The 25,216-nt window shown below is 57.7% G+C and overlaps 1 protein-coding gene across 1 annotated transcript in view; it reads left to right on the top strand.

Moving 5' to 3' along the window:
- The window catches only part of PLCD3 (phospholipase C delta 3), a 50,761-nt gene that overhangs the window by 6,042 nt on the left and 19,503 nt on the right, over positions 1-25,216 (top strand). Inside the window, exons 2-4 of the mRNA XM_067556248.1 lie at positions 18,098-18,259; positions 20,935-21,163; positions 22,405-22,534. Of these exons, the coding sequence (XP_067412349.1) occupies positions 18,098-18,259; positions 20,935-21,163; positions 22,405-22,534 (521 nt within the window). The remainder of the gene's footprint in view (positions 1-18,097; positions 18,260-20,934; positions 21,164-22,404; positions 22,535-25,216) is intronic.

Here is a 25,216-nt window from a genome sequence, read left to right as displayed (position 1 = left end):
CGGGTGAGATCCTGATTTCAAGGGGGCCAGACTTCATGAGAATGGTCTCATTCAAAGTCTCCATGTCCAAGCGATGCCCTTGAACCAAAGTGTTCAGGGGACTTGTGGCTGTTCGCCGGCTAGCATTCCTGGATGTACCCTTTGTATTTAAGCGGTCTCTGGTGGTATCCTTTCTTTTCAAAACTAAATGTAACACCTGCTTACCCGGAGAGCGCTCGCTCCCCCTCTAGCTGTGCCTCGGTCCCCTTCAGATTGATGAGCCTGCTGCAGCCTTGGCTAACAGAAATGTGTCTTGCAGTAGAAGCATGCGGCGGGGAAGAGCCAGGTGTGAGCCCTTGCTCGGAAGCAGGCCGAGCAGGGTGCTGAACCGTGGCTACGCCAGGGCGGCTCGCTCTGGTTCCTGCAGGGTCTCGATTTCATTCCAGTGCCGCAGGAAAACAAATGTTGAAACCTTAACGGTTTTTGTGAGCTGGAACTCTTGTTCCTTGTCCAGCCCTCCGGAGACCCCCCCGTCAGACTGAAGCCTGTTGGAGGGGAGGGCACTGGAAGACTCTGCAGCATCAGACCCCCCTGCTGTATGTTTGCTCCCGAGACAAGCCAAAGGCAGCCCTGGTTTGCACCCGGGGTGACCTCTGAGAGGCTCTGGGTGTGTCTGGGAACTCTCTCAGCAGCAGGAGGTGTGTGTGGCCGGCCAGGCTTCGGCTCATGCCCTAGAAAGTCATTTGGCAAGAGAAATATTATTGTTCTGGGCAGGATGCACTCCGCACCCAGCCGCTGAATATACTCTGCACATTAGCACACAGGCAGCTTGCAGAGGGACTGCTTCGTGCTGGAGCCTGCACTTGTGGTAATGGTGCAGGTGTGCGTGTGTCCGTGAGTCTGTGTGTGCGTTCATGGCCGTGTGTGCCTGGCCAGACGGCTCTGTGCAAGGGAAGAGAGAACTCTGTTTTATGCCGGGGGAAAACGGGGAGGGCACGTTGGGCTGAAGCAGTCTCTGATGTAACTGGGTGAGTGCATGGGGGCTGCGCCAGGGAAGGGAGTAGCCCAGCGCATTACCCAAGGTGTGTACACACCCACGCCAGGCTGAGAAGAAGGAAGGAATTCCTCCCCCTGGGAGGGTCATGAGCGGCCAGGAAGGAACGTCCCAGCTCTGGGTTTAATCACAGGCCTGCCTAACCTGCTGTGGCAGTAGGCACGTGGCAGGACTGGCTCTGTCCTTGCTTCTGTGCATGGGTCCGCTCTGGGAAGCTCCCTGGCTAACGGATCTGGGCACCGGGCTCATTTGGCCCTAACAGTCAAAACACGGGTAGCCCAAACCAGTGTCTATGGCAGCGTGCCACTGGCCCTGATTCCCTTCACAGAAACCCTCCCCCGGGGTGCTGGGGCTCATGTGCCATGCAGCCGGGAGAAAGGGGGCTGCACGTGGCTAGACAGAGCACGGTTGACTCGCTGCAGGAGTGGTGCTGACTAGGGTGACCAGATGTCCTGATTTTATAGGGACAGTCCCGATATCCAGGGCTTTGTCTTCTACAGGCGCCTCTCGCCCCCCACCCCTGTCCTGAGTTTTCACCTTTGCCGTCTGGTCACAGCCACAGGCTGGGCAGGGAGTACAGTTGGAGGTTACGCTGTCATGGAGGGTCGCTCGCTGGGGAGAGAACCCCCCCTCCCCCGAGGGGCGGGGGGCTGTGCGCATTAGAGGGATGCACTAGCGGGAACACTTTGCCTGTAACGCTTCTCGTCTGAGGCTCTTGCAGTGTTTTACGAAGGTCTGTGCATTCACCTCACAGCCCCCGGAGGCATGTGGGGAGCATCACCCCTGCTTAGGGACGTGGGCTGCAGCCTGTCCTGCTCGGTGCCTAAGTCACCCAGCAACTCAGTGGTGGAGCCAGGATCAGAACCAGCCATATTGGGCCCCGCTCCTGCCCTGCCTACCTGCGTACCAGGTTATACAAGGGCAGCAAACACACCTGCTGCTCTGCTATGTGCAGCTGGTCTGTAGTGATGGGACGTGATATACCTTGACTTTAGCAAAGCTTTTCATACAGCATCCCACAGTATCTTACCAGCAAGTGACAGAAGTGTGGGTTGGATGAATGGACTACAAAATGGATAGAGAGCTGGCTAGATCATCGGGCTCAACGGGTAGTGATCAATGGCTCGATGTCTATTTGGCAGCTGGTATCAAGGGGCATGCCCAAAGGTCGGTCCTGGGGCCGGTTTTGTTCAACATCTTCAGTAATGATCTGGAGTATGGGGTAGATTGCACCCTCAGCAAGTTTGCAGATGACACTAAGCTGGGGGAGTGGTAGATACGCCGGAAGATAGGGATAGGATACTGAGTGACCTAGACAAATTGGAGGATTGGGCCAAAAGAAATCTGATGAGGTTCAACAAGGACAAGTGCAGAGTCCTGTACTTAGGAAGGAAGAATCCCATACACAGCTACAGACTGGGGACCAACAGGCTAGGCAGCAGTTCTGCGGAAAAGGACCTGGGGTTTACAGTGGATAAGAAGCTGGATATGAGTCAGCAGTGTGTCCTGGATGCCAAAAGGCTAATAACATACTAGGCTGCATTAGTAGGAGCATTGCCAGCAGATTGCAGGAAGTGATTATTCCCCTCTATTCTGGTGAGGCCGCATTTGGAGTATTGGGTCCAGTTTTGGGCCCCCCACTACAACAAGGATGTGGAGAAGTTGGAGAGAGTCCAGCGGAGAGCAACAAAAATGATGAGGGGGCTGGAGCACAAGACTTATGAGGAGAGGCTGAGGGAACTAGGCTTGTTTAGTCTGCAGAAGAGAAGAGTGAGGGGGGATTTGATAGCAGCCTTTAACTACCTGAAAGGGGGTTCCAGGGAGGATGGAGCTAGGCTGTTCTCAGTGGTGGCAGATGACAGAACAAGGAGCAATGGTCTCAAGTTGCAGTGGGGGAGGTCTAGGTTGGATATTAGGAAAAGCTTTTTCCCTAGGCGGGTGGTGAAGCACTGGAATGGGTTACCTATGGAGGTGGTGAAATCTCCATCTTTAGAGGTTTTTAAGCTGCGGCTTGACAAAACCCTGGCTGGGATGGTTTAGCTGAGGTTAGTCCTGCTTTGAACAGGGGGTTAGACTAGATACCTCCTGAGGTCCATTCCAACCCCAGTCTTCTGGGATTCTCTGACACTGGCACATGGCAGGATGCTGCCCTGTGGCGCCCGAGGAGGAATACAGAGCACTGGTAAGGAAGGGGTTAATAGAAATCCCATCCAAGAGGAGATGCTGGCAAAATGCAGAGTAGCCCCCTGTTCCTTTGGGACCACTCACATCCCACTGAAGTCAATAGGAGTTTTAACACTGGTTTTTGTGGAAGCGGGATTGGTCCCAAGAACCCAGTCCCGGCAGTGCTGATTGCTGGCCCCTGGCTCAGAGCTGTGTGTGAGATCAGCCCAGTCTGGACTAAATCCTTCGCAGCCAGCCTGTGTGGAGGGAACCTTCCCCTTCCTTCCCACGCTGGTGTGACACGGGTGCCGGAGTGACAGGCCAGCTTGGGCACATACCAACAATGCTGATTATGCCTGAGCCCAGAAGAGATCTTGCTGTTATTACCCCTGGGGGCCCGGCATGCCACGGGCCAGAGACGTGATGTAACGCTGGGACGACAGCCTCTTACGTAACTCGCATCCGCCCAGGCAGGGGCCATGGGCATGTGCTCTGTACGCCGCACACTGACAGCTAATTGAAACAGACTCTGCACGGGACGCAGCATGGATAATTGCAGCCTGGCGCTGCCCGTGGACTGGATGATCCTAATGACTGCCTTGTTATAACAGCACAGTCACTTCCCGTTGTGCTCAGAGCTATGTTCATCCGGAGTCAAGGGATGTTTGTCAGCCTGGGGGCGGCTGGCGCAGTTCTCCTCGCGGGGTGGCAGGGCAGTTTTTACAGTGGGGTGGGACAGACGCAGGCTGAATCTCCCTAGCTTTGGGCTGTAGGACCAGGGCCAGTGGAGCCACTGATCCCCTGTCAGGCAAAGCCTGGATGCACTCAAAGGATTCCTGGGCTGAGAAGCCAGCTGTGCAGGGCCTGGGCCAGCCGAGGGTACAGGAAGAACCGCCCTTCGGGTCCAGATTAGCACCCTGCAGCCTTCTGATTGGCCCACGGCTCAGGGGGAAGTTGGCTGGGCAACACTGCACCTTGCTTTCCTGCACCCACCCTCCCCCTCCAGTCTGCCACCCCAGCCTGCTGTTGTCTCTGGGCCTGTTTCCAGCCCGGTAACCCCCTCTGGCCTGTAGCGCTGACTCTGATCCCTGCTCGCTGCCTGTACTGCCTCGGGGCTGTCCCTGCCTGGGTGGTGCCAGACCTGCTGTGACCGCTAGGCATGACTGCCTCACATGTACACACTTACGATGGGCACTGTCACGGCCAGGCCAGGGTGGGCAGGCCAGGGCTAGAGCCCAGGGACGTAGGCCGGGGCTCAGAGCTGGGGCTGGAGTCTGAGCAGTAGCCTGGCTGTGGGCCGGGGGTCAGGGTTCTAGTACTGATGGCAGGGGGCAGGAATGGAGCCGGGGCTCAGGGGGCAAAGCCGGCGTCGGTGGCCAGTGTCAGGTTCAAGTGCTGAAGCTCCGGGGCAAAGCCGGACTCAGGGCCCAAGCTCCAGAACCAGGCTCAGAAGCGGTAGCTGGAGTCTCAGTGCAGGAGCCAGGGCTCGAAGCCGGGTGTCAGAGCCCAAGTGCCGCCAGCAGGGCGAGATCAGCGCTGGAGTCCCAGGGCAGAAGGCGAGGATCGGAGCCGGGGCTGGCAGTCCAAGACGAGCCGAGAGGCGGGTCCGTCCCTACGGCTGGCTGGGGAGTCCGCCTTGCAGCACAGATGCTTCCTGCAACTCTTGGGCTCCCACGGGGTGCTGGAGCAAGCGGGGGCACCAAGGAAGCTGTCAGTTCCACCTTGGGGGGTGGCCAGCCTGTGGTGTTCCTCTCCCCCCGTCGAGGGGCAATGCAGGCAGCCTGACTGCAGCTGCCGGGGGGGCGGCGCGGTGGCATCAGCCGGCCCGGAGCGGGTTCCGGCCCATCCCTGCAGAAGCTCACGGGCACTGCCGCTGAGATGGCCTGGCGCAGACTTGCTGGGGCCTTGGGCAAGCCACCGAGCCCTGTCCTGTCGTAAGCAGCTACTTGCTTTTGGTGCCTCCGGTTTTTGAGGTCCCCGGCGTGAGACCCAGAGGGCTGGATTCCCCAGAGCCCTCAGCGTGGGCTCTCGGGAGAATCTGACCCTGCCGGCGGATGCGCCGCACTTAGCAATGTGGCCCCGAGCCCTTTCTGAAGTCGAGCCCCCCTAGGGCTGATATTCAGGGGTGCTCAGCCCCCCTGCAGCTCCAACTGCCTTCAGTGGGACGCAGCTCCTTGCCGGCTGAGAGCCACGCCATGCCCTATGACCGTACAGCCTGCATAGACACGACAGGCAGAAGGCAGCGGGCCATGAGGCTTGCCCAAGGGATTCCTGTGATTGATAATGGTTTTTACTTTCCAGGGTGGGACATTTTAAAGAAAGAAATCAGCGTTCCCCTGCGGGAATGGCACACCGCCACACTCTGAGCCAGTCTGGTATCGTAGGTTTTTAATGTGTTTACCCACACGCCTCTGGGAGGCAGCGCAGGGTTCTTGTCCTCATTGTGCAGGAGGGAAACTGAGGCACAGGGAGGCTAAGAGACTTGCCCAAGGAAGAGCAGGGAATTGAAGTCTGGGTTTCCAATGCACCCCCCTGAATGCCCTAACCACTAGGCCATGCTTCCGCTCTGCAGCTGAGGCTTGCTGTCCGTACAGTTCTCTGGCAATCATCAGCAGAGTGCCTGAGCCTCACGACTATTCATGGATTTACCCGCACAACCCCTCTGTGAGCTGGGGGAATCTTATCCCCGTTGTACAGAAGAGGAACTAAGGCACAATATAGATTAAGCGACTCAGCCAGGGGGACACAGCACGTCAGTGGTTGAGTCAGAAATTGAACCCAGGTCTCCTGAGTCCCAGGACCAGAAACAAAATGGAAATGAACTTTGTGGATTTCCATTGTCTCAATCAGGGCAGTGCGGGGCGGAGGGTGCAAACAAATGGCTAAATCAGCAGAAAGTTAACTAGAGCTTTAAAAAATGATTAATCTCTGCTGTTGGGAACAGAGGGAAAGAAACCGACCATGTGGCTTTGCACCGAATGTCCCTTTAAAATGGCGTGGGACCCTTGTTTCAGAGAGACCAGCAAATGCAAGAATTAAGGGTCAATAACGGACGTATTTTTTGGAGAACACCTGGAAAAGTTATAAAGCGGCCTGAGTCCAGGGTGTGCTTACGAGCTGCCTGGCAGCAAGGAAAGGTTGTGTGCTAGAGAGACCCACTGTGAGCAAAGCCCCACACTCACAAGCAGAGAGCCGGACTGGCTTTGTGAATTTCACACTATCTTAGCCCTGGCATTACCTCCCGGGGCCGTGTCCCCATGTAACCTCTGCAGCGGTGTCTCTGCTCCCCTCTGCCTGGCTTCGTTCCCCTTCCCCACCTGGGATAGATAACAATTTCTGGCCAGGGACAGACGGGCCAACACCATTTTTCTGCCTAATCTAAACTGCCGTTCTCAGCAAGAGAAACAGTTTGGACAGCAGGCCCAGTGACTCACCTCCATTTCCTGCATTACTCAGAGGCTCCCAGTGGTGCCTCAAACCCCCACCCAGGCCGGGCGCAGGGAGGAGAAGGAAAGACTGAGCCGACTGGCTGGTTGTGGACAATTCCGTGTGGGGTCTTTTTCCTGGGCAGCTTCTCCCGGCAGAGAGCAGGGAAGCAAGGAGGGAGCTTCTGGCTTGGGCTGTGATGCGAGATCAGTAGCCACCCGCCTGACCCACACCGCCCTGTTACTGCCGTAACGCCCAGCGGCCCCGCTGAGATCGGGCCCCCTTGTGCCAGGCAGCAGCCGTGCATAGCGTGAGAGATGGGCCCTGCCCCACAGACCCAGCAGGAGAGAGGTCCAGAGGACATAGGCAGCGAGTTATATGGGCCCGTGGTTATATGGGCTCCACCAACCTTGAGGGTGGTGGGCCTCTGTGTGGTGCTAGGGGCTGGCCACGGAGCCTCCCGTGGCACTTGGCTGTGGAGGGGCAGAGCGCAGCGGCCCCCAGCGTGGCTCAGCCTCCCTCCCTCTCACCCGACACACTCAGCAGCTGGCCAGGAGCCGCTCCGGCGCCAGCCCTGACGCCAAGCAGTGCGACACGGTGGCTGCTCCCCCCTCTCAGCCCTACCCCTTCCCCCTGCCCCTCTCCCACGTGACATGGGCCCAGCGCCCTGGCCAGGACCCAGTATGGGCACCACCAAATATTACACGAAGCTGGTGCCCATGACGGAGGGGGATGTGGCATGGCCAAGGTCACACAGCCGTTCAGTGGCAAAGCTGAGCATAGAACCTGGGTGGCCCAACGTGCAGGCCGGTGTGCCCACTTTTGCCTGTGTACGTTCTTTGAATGGGGAAGGGCCAACTGAGAATTCTGCTCGGCCCTGCCCGTGGCAGCACCTCGCCTACCAGGTGCCAGGCCCAGGGGATGGAACCAGGCCTTGCGTGTGTGAGAGGGCGTGCGACTGTGAGTCTGCGTGCGCTCCAGTGTAAAACGGGAGGAAGGGATGATGTGAAAAGGGAAACAAACAGAGATCTTCTGCAGAACCAGCCCCGGCTGGAGGGTCGGGCAATCCTTACATGGGGTCCCAGGAACTTCTCCTTGTTCCCGTGAGCTCTGCATTTGACCTGGCCCCGGGTTCCGATGATGCATCGGCCCCAGCATATTGCTGGAAGTTTGGTGTTTTTGCAGACTGGGCAGAAAGTGTCAAGCCTCCCCCAGCCCTCAGCCTGGGCACATGCTGTGGAGAGCAGCGGCTCTCAACCGCTCCAGACGACTGTATCCCTTCTAGGAGGCTTGCCTGCCCCAAGTTTCACCTCACTTAAAAACCACTTGCTTACAAAATCAGCCATGAAAATACAAACGTGTCACAGCGCACTGTTACTGGACAGTCGCTGACCTTCTCATCTTTACCAGAGGATTCAAAAATACATCACTTGGAATGTAAATATTGTACTTACATGTCAGCCTGTGGTACCCGGAGCCGTATAAACAGGTCATTGTCTGTGTGAAATGTTCGTTTGTACTGACTTCGCTGGTGCTTTTTATGTAGCTGTTGTAAACTAGGCAAATATCTAAAGGAGTTGATGTACCCCTGGGAGACATTTGTGTACCCCCAGGGGTGAGAACCACTGATCTGGAGCTCCTGCATGTAACGGCCTGCCTTCCACTCTGCTGGGCCGGAGACAATGATCCCGGGCAAGGCAGCTATGAGGGCAGTATGGTGTATTGGGTAGCGCACTGGCCTGCCTCTCAAGAGATGTGGGTTCTATTCTTGACTCTGCTACTGAGTTCTCATGTGACCTTGGGTGAGTCACTTCCCCCAACACCCCGTGTCTGTCTGGTCTAATTTGATTGTAAGCTCTTTGTATGTGTACATCTAGACCCCAGCATCATGGGGATCTCTGGATGGTTCTATAATAATGATTTAAATAGATGCCTCCCTGTTATTAATACGCTGAGTGAATAGTGGCCAGTGTTGTCATCTCCATGGGGAAACCAAGGCACAGAGTGGAGAAATGACTTGCTGATGGCTGTCAGAGTTAAAACGCAGGAGTGCCGGCTCCACGTACCATCCTCTACCCACCAGCTCTCCACCGTGCTCGTGTTCGGTATTTACTTTGCGCAGTATTACTGTTCAGTCCAGTAGTGGAAGGGTTAATGGTCCAGCTGTTCTCTGATTGGCTAGAAGGGTTTGGGAACAGACTACAAGGGAGGTAGCCTGCTGCAGCCAGGGCCAGGTTTGCAAAGGGCTGAGGAACCTGAAGATGCAGGGAGCTGCCTAGCGGGTTTGCCAAAGGACCGAAACCGGCTAGTCGTGTAACTTGCCTTTAAAAGCCCCAGCAGGCGCCTTCGTGCATCTCGGGTGCCTCGATGCCTTTGAGAGTCTGGCCCTGCTGGGTGAAGCCGGCTAGTCAGTTTCTCCCTATCCTAGGGTTTGATGTCCTGCCAGGCCTGTAATGCAGGGTGCAGTGTGTCTACAGCAGGGGCTGTGCCTGGCCAGCTGCATCGATGCCGTTACGCCATTGTCAGTCCCCTCTGTCTACATGAGCCCTGGGTCACAGTCCCCAGGCAAGCTGCACCTCTGCAGAGCTCTCCAGTGCCTCCCTCTGGGTCTCCACATGCTTCTCCGCCTCTCAGGCCAGGGGCTGGCCTGCAGCCCCATGTTTGATCACCTCAACGGCTCCCAGCTAGGCGCCCACCCTGCAGTTCTGTTTCCTCCAGGGGACTGAGCGTGCTGACAGCAATGTATCCGTTTTCAGAGAAAACCTCTTCAGCTCAAGAAACCTGCCTGCTTTCCCTGACGCTTCCCATCATGGGGGCTGGGAAGGCCCCATTCCTTTAGCCCCTCCAAATCCCCTGGCTCTGACTTCGTCCTCTTGCTCTCAAGTGTCCCCATGTTTGCAGGCTGTGTTTGCAGACCTTTGGCTTGGTGTGTCCCGGCATTGCAAAACAAGATGACAGAGACAAGATATGGGATCTCCGAAGCTAACAGCTACCCCATTGTCTTTCAGTGTGTACCGAGATGTCCTTATCTGGGTGGGGAGCTGTTTATAACGAGGTGGGACTGAGCAGTGGTTTTAGATTCTCCCATAGCAGCTCCACTTCTGTCACCCCCTGAATCCTGGTGAGCCTGAGCTGCTGCAGAAGTGTGCTGGCTTCCAAGCTGTTTGGACCCGTGGGCTGGAATCAGGTGCAGGGAATTTAGGCAGCCGTTTGCAACCCTTCACCCAGCACGGTCGCTGGAGGTCCCTTGCCTCGACAGTGCTGATTTGCTTTGCTATTTCTCCCTCAATGAGCATTTTTTGCATCTGTTCCCAAGGGGATAAAACTTCCCTTGAGAACATTCAGCAGGGCTGAGGCAGAGCTGCCAGGAGCAATCTGGATCAGAGGCGAGCCCTTACATAAGATGCCAGCCCAGTAATATCCTCATGAAGGCAAAGAGCAAATTCCTTGCAAAGGGAGGCTGGTGGGGCAGGCGGGAGGAAACGGAGCTGGGAGCTGGGGAAGGAAGGAAGGAAGGAGCCGGCCGGTCGTGGAGCTGCTGGCTGAAGAATGTGCAGGATCAACACCACGGCCAGTGTTTAGACCGGAGGTGCTGAGTGTTTATGGCCAGTGAGAGTGATGGAGGAGAGGACAGGGAAAGCAGGGGGCAGAGCCCAAAAGCCCAGCGGCACAAGCCAGGCCAGTCCCCAGTAGAAGGCCTAGACACCAGGCCTCGGGGTGGCCCACCCTTCATCTCCCCTCTCGGGCTGGGGTCAGCGTGGCAGAGCTCTGGTGGGGCCAGCGAGCCAAACCCTGCCGCTCTTGGTTTGCCAGAACTCCCCCTGCAGCCAGCGCGGGCGGGAAGGAGCCGGCTTTGGGCTCCGTGCGTGCTCTGTCCAGGCGGGCGGATGCCCAGCACAGGAGTGACCAGCCCCTCTTAGACGGGAAGAGGAGCACAAGGTGGGGTGAGTGAGGGTGGCCGGGCTGTGCCCATGGGTGATGAGTGTGCCAGAGCCATGGACCGGGAGAGCCACGGGGCTCTCACAGCCCGGCAGCGTGCAGGGCAGCTGAAAAAGCGGGGAAATAGTCTGAGTACCGGGCTGGTGCTGGCCTCCTAAATTAACCCTTCAAAGCCTGCAAGCATCAGAATAATCCTTTGCCCTTGGCTGGCCCCTTTCTGCTGAGGATTTCAGGCACTGCAGACTCGTGACTAATGCCGCCGGACTGGCAGTTCAGGCATTGCCAGGAGCTGGATATTCTTCCTGTTTTGCAGATCGGTGATGGGGGCCAAAAGAGTAAAGTGATCTGCCCCGTGTCCCGGGGGGAGGGAGAGACAGGGCCCCTCTGCAGTGGGGGAGGAGGTCCTGAGCCCTCACCTGGGTGTGAAATCTGCAAGGAGCTGCCTGGCCCCCGTGGGAGTCACGGGGATGGCGTTGGCAGCCTCTGGCAGTTTCCATTTGTTGACAGTGCCAAATGCTGCGGAGCGCTGCAGGCCCTGGCTGAGCCAGCGCCACAAGCCGCCCACGCTCCGGGAAGAACGGAGTTTGAGTGGAAGCACTTTTGTAAGTGTCCGTGAGCACAGGAGCTTTCCGCGGTGGCAGCGGCAGAGGGGTGGGTGATGCATGGAAGCACAGGCCTGAATATCAGGACTGCTGGGTTCTGTTCCTGGCTCTGCTTCTGCCGCTCTGTGTCCTTGTGCAAGTCACTGTGCCGCTCTGTGCCTCAGTTTCCCCATCTATGAAATGCGGCTAATAATGACTTGCCTCCCAGGAGAGGCATGAGGGCTGGTTAAAGTGTGTTTGTAAAGTGCTGTGGTAGCCCTGGGAGAGGGAGCGCTAGCAGGCCCAGTATTGGGGTCAGTCAGGGCCTGGCTCGGAAGCAAAGCTGGGAATTGCGCTTGGCTCGTGAGTTTCCAGTCTGAGTCTTGCTGTGGTTTAAAATTTTGTCAGGCTGTCTAGTGTGCTAGGAAAGCACGGGGTGGAACAGGGGTTCAGCGGGGCAGGTCTGCTTCACTGCATGGCTTCTCCCAGGAGAAGAGGCGGATGGTAAGAGAGGAGAATGATGCTCTGTGGACACAAAGAGGAGCTGGCTGAGTAGACAAGGCCGGGGGCTGTGCCGTCGGAGTGATGTGAATCGATGTGGAGCACACAATCCTGGCCAGGGGGCCAGAAGGCGAGCTCAGAGCTCCGGTGAGTCAGAGGCAGAGAGAGCTCAGACCTCCAGGGCTGAGTCCTGGACTGAAGCTAGGAGCTGCGATCACGGAGAGGAGTCCAGCACTGGCCAGAGGTGCCGTGTTTCCCTTCTCTAGACATGGAGAGCAGTGCGGTTTTCGTGGGCTGGGGAGGGGAGCAGGGCCTGCACCTGGGTGGTCAAGCTGCTTCCACCAGATGTGTCCAGCGGGCGGCTTGAAACAAGATTCTAGGGGGTCAGGCACGGCAGGCGTTTGCTCCACGTTACCAATCACAGATTCAGTAAAGCTTTCTTTCTTCGTCACTGGATCGTTTTCCCTGTAGCTGACTTCAGGCAGTCCCAGCGTCTGCAGAGGCCGGGAATCTGGACGCTGACGGATTTCCCCACGGGGAGCTTGAGCCCTGGAAGTGAGTGGAAGTGTTTTTGCTGGAGTGAGTCAGTCTCACGCTTGCTTTCATTCCAGAGGCCAGCAGGGTGGGCCTTGCCGAGTGTGATGGGCAATGCAGGGGTGTGTGGGGGGGGGGAGGGGGGAGCCGTGCCAGCGCCTTTCTGATCACTCCACTCATCCATCAAAAGGCGTTGGAACCTTGGCGCGTGACAAGTTACTCTGCAGTCTGGGCAACTTTAGGCCCGAGGGGAGATTCGTTTATGTTTCCAGTCCATGTGTGAGAAATCATGTGCAAGAGGAGATGGAAACCGAATTGACACCCCATTTCTGGCTAGGTCCCTGACAAGCGAGTGGAGGGATTTTCCATGGCCCTTTAATTTCCATAGAGTCTGATGAGTTTGAGACACGGCCTGATACTCCCCTCCCTTCCCCCAGCGTTACCCCTGGGTAACTCTACTGCAGCGACTCCCCCTTTCGCCTGCGTCAGAGGAGAATCAGCCCCACCGGCAAGAGAAAAATCATCTGTTCCAAGCCACGTCCTGGCCCTGTGTCACTAGCAGCACCCGAGGTTACTGCGGCTGGGAGGAACTGCAGAACCTGATTTACTTCTCCCCATGGGTGGGGCCTGTTTACCTCTTGCTTTCACTCAGCATAGACAGGCTGCCATTGGTTTTAGTCAGTTTCACTTCCTGTGGCAGAGAGCCCTCCAGATGTGGGTCACCCTCCCTGGTAGAAGGTTTAAGACTGGGAATCACAGAGGAGCCCAAGGGGGTTTGGTGCTCGAATCCCAGTGAAATTCCCTACCCACCTTGGATGCTTTGCAGATCCCAGACAAAACTCTCCCTCCTCCCAGATAAAATCTATAGCCACTTTTGTAGGTCTTTTTAAAAAAATGTATAGGAGAATTAAATGTGGGGCTTAAAACGAGTGCCTCATTAGCTCCATGCCTGTGTGCTGGAGCATTGAATAGGTCAGAATAAATCCCTGGCTGAGTTTATGTCCTAAAACAGGCCATTGCCTGGTGATGAGTTGCAGATCAGATTATAGCTGGATGCTATTGCGTCTCCTGCAGCTCTGGGGGGCTTGGACACAGCCTGTAATTCGATGTACTGGTTGTGATTACATCTCATTTACTGTAAGATCCCCTCCTTCAGAGATTCCACTCAGAGCCAGCATTTGTCTCGCCTGCTGAGTGTGGAGTAGCCAAGAGCAGCCTGGCATGTCAGATATGCTCACCGCTGAGTTTTAGGCTTCAGGGTCAGTATCGCTCGGATGCTGAGATCCTGCCCTTTTCCCCTGGGACCCAGACCCTGTATTTGGGGTGGAAGACACACTGCAAGTCCCCAGCTCTGACTTGGATGGACCCGTGCTATGCAGTGACCTTGGGAATCAGCTGCCCCAGGGGTTCCCTAGTTGAATGTAACAGCGCTTTGAACTTCACTAGCATCCTTCAGCTGTGGGTGGCCAAGTGCTTACCAACCAGCTTTCCAGCCCCCGTGGGAGGCCACTGTCCTCTGCCCACTGCAGGGATGCACAGAGAGGTCGATGTCCTGATTCCAGTTTGAACTGAGGGGTGCTGATCTCCTTGAAAAACCAGGCCCTCAACTGTGAGTGCTGAGCCCTGGGAAATGTGGCCCTACACCACTTGCCCAAGCGCATTCAGTGACCGACACAGGAATAGAACCCAGGAGTCCTAGCTCCTACTCCCCCACTCTAACATACCTTCCTTCTCTTTTATTAGCTCCCGTTCTAAACCTCCCTGCGATAGTGCTAGGAACAAGTGGCCCGTTTTACTGAGACCCACCCCGGGAAGATTGCAGGTTGGCACTGGACAGTCAAGGGAGCTGCCGCTAGACGAAGGTTCAGGGCAAACCCTGGCCAGAAGTGCATAGCCCTTGCTGTGGTTTGTTGGCTCTGAAATGACGAGTGGCTGCTCTGCGGGGAGCGGATTGGTCAGGGGCAGGCAGGATATTTACAGCTGTAGTCCAGCGTGGGCTGTATTTACATTTAGAAACCCGCACAGCTGTCCGCCCAGTCAGTGCTTTGCTTGCAAAATTGATACTTGCTCAAGACAGGATTGAGGTTGAATGGGACCGAGAGTGTAAACTACACGATGCCAAGGAGACTGAAGGGCTTGGCATGAATTCTCACACGCAGCACTGTGTGTCCAGAGAGCGCAAACCAACGAAGGGGTGGGGGCGGGGAACAGAAGTGTTAAAGCTGCAGTTTTCAGACGTCTCTGCTTTCAAGTGTCGGGGGTTTTGGAAGCCTTTACGGTGGCGGATTGGGTACCTGCAAACTGAAGCGCTCAAACGAGTGGCCACTTTTGGCCTAAGTGACATGCCCAAGGATCAGACGCGTCATTGCCAGAGCCAAGAGTGGATCTACGTCTCCTGACTCCCAGCCTGCAGCATCGTCCACTGGCCTGTGCTGCTAACACCCCTCCCGTGTTGCTCAGCGAACTGTGTAACGGGAGCTGGCAGAGTCCGGCCCGGTTCCACTCAGCTCAGTTTTCTTGGCTCAGCCGTTTCAGCTGTGGGATGCGGTGGCATCTCGGCAACTGTAACTCCGAATGGGACGTCTCTTTCTCAAAGATGCGCTGTCGCTCACCCAGACGTTCTGGGCTGGATGCAGGAACCCCTGGGGGAGGTTCTCCGACCTGTGCTAGGCAGCAGCTCAGACGGGGAGATTGCAATGGTCCCTTCTGGCCCGACAGTCTAGGAATCTCTGAACAGTCCAGCCCAACGGTGCTGTCCGTGGCTCCTGCCCTGCCCAGATGTGTTTGAATCCGTGCGTGAGGGGAGAATCTGGGCTGCTGGTGCTGAAGACGGAGGAGCCTGGGTGTTTTTCCTCGCATGGTGCAGTGCATCTCGGGGTCTCTCCCCAGGAGATCTGGGAAGGTCTAAGAGGTGGATGTGGGCTGTAGGCTGCACGGGTGTGGCTCTGGCCTGACAGTTGTACTACAGATCTGCTCACAAGAAGGGCCAAAACAAACACACAGCTTTCCCCTCCGCCTCCCAAGCAGCCGTTCTACAGCTCTGCCCTTGAGCACCCGGGCAGAGGGGGATGCTGAGCAGAGGTGGAGCCCCTGCATGCACCGTGAACTTTGCAGGAATGTTCCCGTTTGCTTTAAAGAAGCAGGCGCACAAATTCGAATGCTGCCCAGCTCCCGGCTGTTCGGAGGAGCGGGCAGGAACCAACTCTGGCAACGGGGCTGAATGAAATGGGGACGTCTTCCCCAGCTGGCCTGAGACACAGCCGCTGGCTCGGCCATTCAAGTTTGCCAACACCCCGCTGCAGAGGGCAGTTGGAATCGAGTGAGACAGATCCTGGAGAGATGGGAATCCCGGTCACCCCCCAGCGCTGAGTTTGCTGTCAGCAGGAAACAGCGACAGGACTTGCACACAGGCCAAGAGAGCTCGGCTGGAAAGTCGGCCCTGAATTGTCCACCCAAGGATCTGGGAGGAGAGCCGGCAGCTAGCACGCTCTGCCCTCCTGCCAGGGATCGCTCCCCTCTCACCAGCAGGGGCACTGGGGTGCCCAGGTTGCTTTATATCACCCCGCTAGCGATTTGGCCTGGTGGTCATGGTACAGGCCGAGGAATCAGGGGACGAAGATTCTGGCAGTGACCTGGTGCAATTCACTGCCCTGCTTCGTGCCTCAGTTTCCCCATCTGTAAAATGATTTTCATGCTGCTTCACGGGGGTGCTTTGAAGCTTATTTCTTACTGTTGGTGCAGGGCCTTGAGAGCCTGGGTTGATGGTGCTACAGAAACACTTAGGCTGACACAGTGGAAGTAGCCACTGACGTTGGGTGCCCTTGGTCCTGTTTTCCAGAGGTGCTCAGCACCCCCAGCTCCAGCCACCCTGACAACTGAGGTGCCCCATGTTGAGCTCCAACTATTGAGGACCCAAAATCACTAGCCAGTTTTGCCACGGTGGGCTGCGTGTTTCTATAGTGGCTTCCACCCAGCCCTGTTGTGGAGGCCTCGGCAGGCTACGCTTACCGTGCTGTGATCTCAGAATGGCAGCTGCTCGGATAATCTTGCGAGGGTAGCGCCGTGCGGCGTGCTCCCTGCCGATCGCCAGCGGGGGCCTGGAATCCACCCACCTTCCTCCCGCTGGATATTTGTTTTGAGTAGCTGCATTGGCCCCATCGGTCATTCCTCAGATGCCTTACATCACGTCCCAACACAGAGCATCCTGGCCAGCGTCCGTGCTTGGATACACCGCAGCCTCCTTCCAGCTCGGAGAGGAGACGCACTCCTGGCTGTCTCGCAAGGCACAAAGCTCTGCCGGAAACAGATTCGGACACAATCCAGCTCCTACCAGTGAGAGATGGGAACGCTTTGTCACACAGCAGTTAATCAGCCTGTGGAACTCACTGCCACAGACGCCCCTGATGCCAAGAACGTAGCAAGATTCAAAAGAGGGTTGGACATTTCTATGGATCCAAGGAAATCCTGAGTTATGCTAAGTATTGCTAGCAGAGCTCCTGGCAGGGTTATTGACCCTCATGCTTCGGGGTTTAAGCCAGTCTCTGCTCGAGACCAGGAGGATCTGCTGTGGGGGCAGGTTATCCTCCGTCTTCTGCTCCGGGGCTCTCGCATCTTCCTCTGAAGCATCTGGTGCTGGCCACATGGACCTCGGGGCTGGCCCGCTCGGGCGATGCCTATGCTGCTCTTCTTTTGGTTTAACTTAAACCTCTTCCCAAGTGACTTACATGCCACTGGGAGAGCCTCCTTGAGTGTGCACGCATCGGTTTACAGTCACACCTGAGGCCGTGCCGCTGGCTGCAACATGCTGGTGTTAGCAAGGCCTTCGGCATCAGTGACTTTGGCCCGAAGTATTGGAGGGAGGGAGGGACTGAGGTTAGAGCAGGGGTCCTAGGAATCAGGACACCTGGGTCCATTTCCAGCTCTGGGAGGGGAGTGGGGACTGGAGGGTTAGAGCAGAAGGACTGGGAATCTGGACTCCCAGGCTCCATTCTTGGTTCTGGGAGGGAAGTGGGGTCTAGTAGTTATAGCAATGGGGGCTGGAAGTCAGGATGCCTGGTTCTATTTCTGGCTCTGCCACTGACATGCTGGGTGGCTTTGAGCAAGTCACTGCCCCCCTCTAGGCCTCAGTTTCCCCACAGATAACACGGGGATAGTAATAGTGACCTGCCGCACAGGGGTGGTATGAGACTAAAATCCTTAATGTTTATGAAGTGCTGCGAGGTCCTGGCCTGAAAGGTGCTATCGAAGGGCAACAAACTCTTAACAAAGCCACAGCCCAGCCTCAGGTTCACGTTTCTCCTACAAGGATGTCACTAGGACCCCTACGGTCAGCAACACATGGAGCTTCCTGGGCTAGTGCCGCCCGATCGCTGGGTGTGTGTTGCCATCTCTGTAACAAACCCTGGCCAGGTTCCATGGTGTGATGCCAGATACCGTTGTGAGACCTTCTAGTAGTCCACGTGTGTGTGAGTGCGCAGCTGTGGACATTGTGTGTGTGTGTGTGTGTGTGTGTGTGTGTGATCGTACCACCATTTAGCGGCTGCATCCTACGCGGGGTGTGAGACCCAACTCTACTGCGGTTAGAGAAGTGCCTTGAACCCAGCTGTCGGCACCTGGGTTGGATGGAACGGGCGGTCCCGCATTCTGCAGTGGATGCTGCCCGTGCCGTTTAGCTGGAGTCTGTTGTGTTCGTTGGTTAGGGCCATAGGTTCCCAGCGACGCAGGACAGAGAGAGCGCTGGCTGTGCAGCGAACAGATCCCCTCGTGCTCCTTCCTCACAGGGCCCAGGTCAGCCGGCAAACCTCAGGCACCGGGCAAGCAAGCCAGCTGGCTACTTGCAGAGTGAAGCTCCTCAGACGCTTTGCTGAAGAAGTGGTTGCTTTGGGGGGCTTGACAGGCTCTTCTCCTTTGCTCCCTGCAGGTCTGACAGACGATGAAGACGTCAAGGTGATGCTGAGGGGCTCCCTTCTCTGGAAGATCAAGTCCCACAGGCGGCAGAAGGAGCGGCTCTACCGCTTGCAGGAGGATGGCATGGCCATCTGGTTTGAGAGCCGCTTTCAGCGGGCTCGTTCCAAGCAGATCTGTAAGTCCCAGTGCCCGAGGCTCAGGGTCACAAATGTTCCTGCAAACAAAAAACCCAGATCCCAGTTCAGAACCTAGAACCCAATCTTCCTCCAGCACAGAAACTAGATCCCCCAGCATGTAACCTAGAGCACTTCCCAATCTAGAACCCACCCAGCCTCCAACACAACCAAGAACCCCTCCCACCACAGGCCTAGAACCCACTTCACCCAATGCATTATGTGGAACCCGCACATACCATAGAACCCTAGGCCAGAAACGAAAACATAAAACCCCAGCCCACCCAGAGCCTAGAACCCCAGCACAGAACGTGGAATCCAGATTGACTCACCCAAGCACAGGACTCAGCTGGCCCAAACCTAGATCCTGGTAAAATCCAGCTGCACGGCTTCCAGGGTGCTGAGCGGAGCAGGGTTCTCAGCTCCATGCTCCTGTCCTGTGCCCTCGCAGGACAGCAGGCCCAGTTAACAGGTTGGCCAAGATGCATTTTCATCCTTCACCTTCCAGCCAGGTAGTCCCATCTCTCTGCTCAGGAACCCTCCCAGCCCTCCTTTGAAGCCATTGGCTTTGATTTCTGGGTGAACCCGATCCCGGGGTTGGGGCCCCTAGACGCTGCTCTCATGCTTCACTGCAGCAGCTGGTGCCAGCGTCTCAGCTGAGACAGCAAACTCTACGCATGCACTGGCTCTGTCTGGCCTGGGATTAGCACGATAGACGTCAGAGAGTAAAACATACCCTCTGTGTCAGCCAGTTCCCTGCTCCCAGGCTCTTCCCTGCAGAGCGTCCCACGCTGCTTCGCTCACCCTGGGCTCCATTTCCCCAAGGGGCATGTTGGGTGCTGAGCCCTTGCAGTCCTGGCCTCCCTTTCCCTGGCGCGTTAGGCTCCAGCCTGTGATCTCCCTGCTCGAAGCTGCTTTCTGGGGCGGTTGAGTCAATCTCCACGGCTCAAGTCCAGCAGCTGCTGGCCACAGGTCAGTTACTCTAAAGAATTCCCCTCTCCCCACGGTACTTATCCCTTCCCACCTGTGCCGCTGGTTATGACACCTCTTTCCATCCTTGCTCAGTCAGGTGGGCCTGTCCTGCCCATGTCTCTGCGTGTGCTTCCCTTCGCTCACAGCTGCAGCCCGAGGTGTCCCAGTGGGACTGTGCCCGGTGCGCAAAGTTATACAGCCAGAGCCGTGTGTGCAGACTCCCCGTTGGGTCTTTTGAGTGTCTCTCTGGCTCTTTGGTTTGCTGAATTCCCTCCACTTCGCCTACATCTTCTGGTGTTAAGGCAGCCAGAACGAACACAGCAAAACAGGCCAGATCCATTACTGATTAAAGCTAGGAGCTCGCCACAGAGCCTGGCTCAGGGCCCGTCACACGCAGCCTGCCACGGCTCCTCCCTGCTGTGCAAATGGGCACAGGGCGAAGTCAGAGCCTGCAGCACAGCATCCACCTGCTGACTCAGCTCCTGACTCAGCACCCACGAGCCGGGCCGACATTTCACAAGAGCTCAGCACCCAGCGGGCCGAGTCTTAGGGCCAGATCCTGTAAAGTGCCGGGGAGCGGGGGGCGCTGAGCACCTCACAGCACCAGGGCTCCCTAGGGATAGTCTGCAGAGGACAGGCAGGGGGAGTGGCACATTTCACAAGATCCCCAGCAAATGTCATGGCGGCAGCTAGGATTACGTCCTCCAGCGCAGCTGTCTGTGGAGGAGGGCGGGGGGGGGGCAGCCTCTTAAGGCCCCTGCCCCTGGAATGTACTGAACAGCCCAGCACCTCGCAGGCCGTTAGTGAACTGCTCAGCTCCCAGCCTGTGCCCGGTGCCATGAGCTGGCCGTGGCACCGAGCCCTGTGGGAAATGCTGCCCGTAGCTCTGACGTTTGCTGCGCAGGTGACAGGACGTCTGCCCTGGAGCTGGGTGTGAGGGGTAGCTGCCCTGGCACGATCCTCTCCAGGACCCTGGCATGGAGTCAGAGCCCTCACCCCTCCTGCCGCTCGTGCCAGCCCGGCTGCACTGCTCGTAGCTCAGTCCCAGCTCGCAGGGGCACAGCTCCGCTTTCGACAGCCCTGAGCGAGCAGGGACGTCCCTGCCTGGGGGACACGCCGCGGATGGCAGGTGCTGCAGAGCAGAGCACAAGCTCGGTGGTGAAACCAGCCCCAGACGTCAGAGCGAAAGGGCTGGGTCTGGCCAGGTTTGGCTTCCAAACAGTGTGGAGCCAGCGCCTGCCGCCTGCCTGCCCGCCGAACGGGACGGGGGTCTTTGGCAGAGGAATGGGGGAAGGGCGGTGTTCTTTTTTTTATCCACACTGGCTGGCACGAACACGTGGACCAAGCCCAAGATAATGGGGGGGGAAGGGGAGCCAGGGCAGGCTAGTCATTTGTGCATGTATTGGGGGATCCCTTCCTCTCCCCCCCAGCCCCTCAAGTGTCTCCATGGAGTGGGGGCTGGGGGGGCCAGCAGCAGATTTCTTTGATCGCTGGGTTAAACTGCTCTGTGGTGCTCGCTTGGGCCCTGCCAGTGGCTGGAGCCCGCTGGCCCGTGTGCTGGTTCTGGAGGGCTGGCCGCAGGCGCCTAGGGGGAGACGAAGGTCCCGTAAGGCAGGAAAGAGAGGCCAAAGCCTGGACGCGAGCGACCCCGGGACAGCGCAGGACTCTGTGACCACGACCCGTCCCTGTCTCTTGTCCGGCGCAGTCTCCATCATGCACATCGAGGGCGTGCGCGAGGGCTACCAGTCCGAGGGCCTCCGCAAGTACGGCGGCGCCTTCCCCGAGAGGCAGTGCTTCACCATCGTCTTCAGGGGCCGGCGGAAGAACCTGGACCTGGCTGCCCAGAGCGAGGAGGAGGCGCAGAGGTGGGTCCGGGGGCTGCACAAGCTGATGGCCAAGGTGGAAGCCATGAGCCAGCGGGAGAAGCTTGATCAATATCCTTTCCATCGCCTGGCGGGATCTCCGCTCCTCTGTGCCGCAGGCGCGCACGGGGCTGGGTGATGGAGGGGGGTGTCAGGTTTGGGAGATCCAGGGCCTGTCTCCTCGCGCGTACCCCAGGCAAACCAGGTGTGACCCCAGACCAGCGAGGTTACACCAGTGTAAATGGCCTTGAGTGCCCGGACGGAAATCCCCTTTTCTGCAGCGTTGGGGCTCCCGGTCTGTAACTGACCCTGCAGTCGAGCCCAGCCTGGCCCCACCTCCTGGAGTGGAAACAGGTGGCCTAGGCTAAGTGCGCAGGGCAGGGTGCACTGGGACCCTCCGGCCCTGCCCCACAGCCTTGCTGTAACTGTGCAGATCTTGGCCGAGCACGCAAGGCGATGCTCACTCTGGCCAGCTGGGACTGGACCCGGGCTCCCTGACTCCCAGCCCAGTGCCTGGCCCACAAGCCCATGTTCTCCTGCTTACCCCTGCCCGCTTGTGGCTCTCAAAGCTCTAGGGACATATGGGGAAGCAGCTGGGTGCGGCAGATCAGCTGGGAGCCAGGGGGCTGGAATCTGTTCCCGGCTGGGCTGGGCCCTAGTGTAAGGCACATCCCCTCTCCGCACCTCACGCCCCTGTCTATAGATGGGGTGAGGACAGGCCCCCTGTGCAAACACTGATCCCTGGCATGGAGTGAGAACAAAGGGTCAGTAGAACCTATACAAATCCCTGCTCCCAGGGGATCTCTTTTTGTACAGCTCCTGACGCTGGGGCTGGCCAGGCTAGTGCTTCCCCACCTGCAAGCGATTTTCCCCGGGGGCTCATGCAGATAACGGAGGCTGTAGATTTGGGTGTAAGAACTACATTTGGGCACTGGCTGCTGTGTGAAAGGACAGGAGGATGATAGAGCCATCACCCTCAGGCAGCTCCGCGGGGGCTGGGGGGAAGTGGGAGGGGGACATCTGCTGGGGGGGCAGAGCAGGGAAGCCAGGGTCTGCTCTAGTCCATCCCTGGTTGCTTAGAGCCTGCTCAAAGCCTTTGCCATTTTCACTGGCTGCAGGATCTTTGGTTCAGGCCCCTAGAGCAGAACAAGGCCACATCGCAGGCCAAGACTGGGGAGAACTCATCACACCCATCAGTTCATGACGGCACCCGGGCAGGCCTGGCGTCTGGGCATAGGCTGGCCCAGTGATGTGTCTGTGGGAGGGGGCACCGGGAGTCTCTCCCCCCCGTTCTTTCCTTACATCCGGTGCATCTGGATCCATGACATCCTGCACCAAGCCGACAAGAACAAGGACAACAAAATGTCCTTCAAGGAGATCAAGGACATGCTGAAGATGATCAATATCGACATGAATGACATCTACGCCTACCAGCTCTTCAAGGTACCCACCCGCCCGCCCTCTGTGCCCCTTGTCCTCTGCCCTCGCCCGCCGTGTCTCTGGTGGGAGGGGGGCACAGAGGGGGCGGCACCAGCCTGTGCCTCTGATGCATGGGACCCAGCGTGACAGGGGCTGCACGGGCCAGGCTGCAGAGTTCTGACTCGGGTCCAAACTTCCCCCGTCTGCGGGAGGGGCTGCTGCTGAACTAGTTAATTATCTGGGAGCGAGGTCCCTGGGTAGGATGTGGATACACTTTCCAGGCACCCACAGCAAGATCCTGAGCCCAGCAAAGCCAAGTGGGGAGGGCCTCCGATCCCACTGGCAGAGAACTGTCAGACTCAGCACACCCCAGGGAGCCTTCGGCACAGGCTCCAGCCAGCCAGGACCCTCCCCTGTTTCCCCCCACCCCAGCAGCCTGTCGGCCTACAGGGGTGGATGGAATACAGCAGCTTGTTCCAACACAGTTACGTTCCCACCCCCACCCTGCAGAGCCAGGGACATCTGGCTCAGATTAGGGGCTCAGCCATGCCAAGGAGGGCTCAGGAGCAACCAGAAGTCAGAGAGAGGGATGGGGGCGTGGGGAGAGAGGCAGGCCAGGGACAGAGCCCTGCTCCTTGGAATCACAGATAAAGCCAAGGAGAAGGGAGGGGCCTGAAAGCCCAGACCTTTCTCCTGGGGTCACCCGCCCAACCCTGGAATTCATGCTGGGAAGCTCCAACCTGCAGCTGCGTGTGTGTGTCCGGTGCTAGGATCTAGCTGGCTCTTTATTACCCCCGTGTTACCCAGGGGAGGTGGCTTCTCCAGAGTGCCTCGTGTTAGCCTTCTGTCCTGAGCTCAGAAGGACTCTGGTGTCTGTGTGTCTGGAGCAGCCTGCCCCATTTTACAGATGGGGAAACTGAGGCACAGAGGTGTGAGGTGTTCTCCAAGGCCACACGCTGAGCCACTGTCAGGACCCAGGGTGCCCAGTCTGTAACCCGGGGCTCTGCCAACCCAAAGCTCGTGGTAATGTTACGTTGTGCGAGGTGGTGTCGGGAATAAGCCAGCTGGAGACACGGCCTCCAGCCGCTAGCTGGACTGGTAGAGACAGTGTAACACGAAAGTGCGCTTACTACAACGCTGTGCTTTACTTAGGCTCAAGCACACACACACGTCCACACCAGGTTAGCAAAACACCCCAACCCTCAATAATTCCCGACGTCTGGGGCGGCTGTCAAGTGGGAACGGCTTTTCGCTTGGCCTGATCTCCCAGCTGTCATTAGAGGATCCAGAAGCTGTGTCCAAGAAGAGACCCCAAAGCGTCCAAGCCTCTGCCCCCATTTGTCCTTGTTGGTAGACAATGACCCGTCGGGAAAGAGGGCAAACGTTTCAAAGCTAGACCGCAGGTCACCAGAGCACTTCATTAACTAGATGTGGGTCCGACAGAATCTGCGTATCTCGAGGCCTGGGCAAACATCTCCCAGAGGCCTGCGTTAATAAGTGTATTGGGCTTTTCCTGAGACACAGATCCCAGCACGGGACGGGGGCAGGCAAAGGTTGAGCGAGAGGCTCCCCTCCCCTCTGGGTCAGTCATGCCAGGGTGGCACAGGCCTGCAGAAGGCTGCCAGGTTGTGCCTGCTGATAGTAACACACTGTCAAGCCGTCTCTGGCCCTTTTCCTGGTCTATCGAAATCTCCCCGTAAAAGTCCTGTGCTGTGGCCATTAGGCCACATTGCCTCACCCAGAGCAGCACAACTGTCCCACTGACCAACGGGGCTGCGGATGCTCCTTTCAACCACAACACCCCAAGGCCTGTCACAAGCGATGGAGACGGATGGCACCAGGGCCAGGTTGGGTCCTGCAATACAAGTGGGAGAGACCTGAGTCCAAGCACCACAGTGCACTGGTGCAGCCACCTCTGAGGTGGAACATGGCAACAGTCTAGCCGCGTACAGCAACACACACGAGTGCACCGGCAGTGCTGGGGGAATGTGGCGTCTGGCCCGGGCACCGGAGCTGCGAGGTGATCAGAGGGTCAGGACCTGGATTTGATTGGCAAGGTGCAGCACAGGGCCCCGAGCCCCAGCCGAGACCTGGCGGCTCTGCTGAGAGCACGCTGCGCTTGACCCGGACTCTCAGCGAGGCGCCAAATTTCAGTTCAAACCCGTGGGCGTCTGGTGCCCGAATACCTCCGAGGAGCTGGGCTGGGCGTCAGGCGCCTGCCCTGCTTGCTGCAGTATCTGCATTTTCTTCAGTGACCAGCCCGGCCTCAGTTTGCTTGGGACACTGGGACTCTGTCTACATGGCAATAAACATCCGCGGCTGGGCCAGGTCGGCTGAGTCAGCTCGCGGGCTGCCGGGCTGTTTAACTGCAGCGCAGATGTTTGGGCTTGGGCCGGATCCTGGGTTCTGGGACCCTCTCCTCTGTGGGGTCCCAGAGCTGGGGCTTCAGCCCCAGCCTGAATGTCTACACGGTAATTAAACAGCCCCGTAGCCAAGCCTGACTCGGCTGTCGCGGGCGAGCCGCGGGTATTTAATTGCCGTGTAGATGTGCCGTGTGTGAGTCTCGCAGCACCAGATGCTGTGGCCTCAGTTGACTTCTCTCCTAGGCCATTTAATTTGCGCGCCCTGGGCTGGCTGGGGGCCAGGCACAGCCAGGGAGATGCTGGTTTGGAAATGGATCGCACAGCGTGCTCTGCGGGAGCTGGT

This window comes from Emydura macquarii, unplaced genomic scaffold (assembly GCF_026122565.2).
Source record: "Emydura macquarii macquarii isolate MOO-44397 ecotype Brisbane River unplaced genomic scaffold, CSIRO-AGI_Emac_v2 contig_1692, whole genome shotgun sequence".
Lineage (NCBI taxonomy): Eukaryota > Metazoa > Chordata > Testudines > Chelidae > Emydura > Emydura macquarii.
Note: the sequence above shows the minus strand (reverse complement) of the source record. Positions and strands in the feature narration are given on the sequence as shown.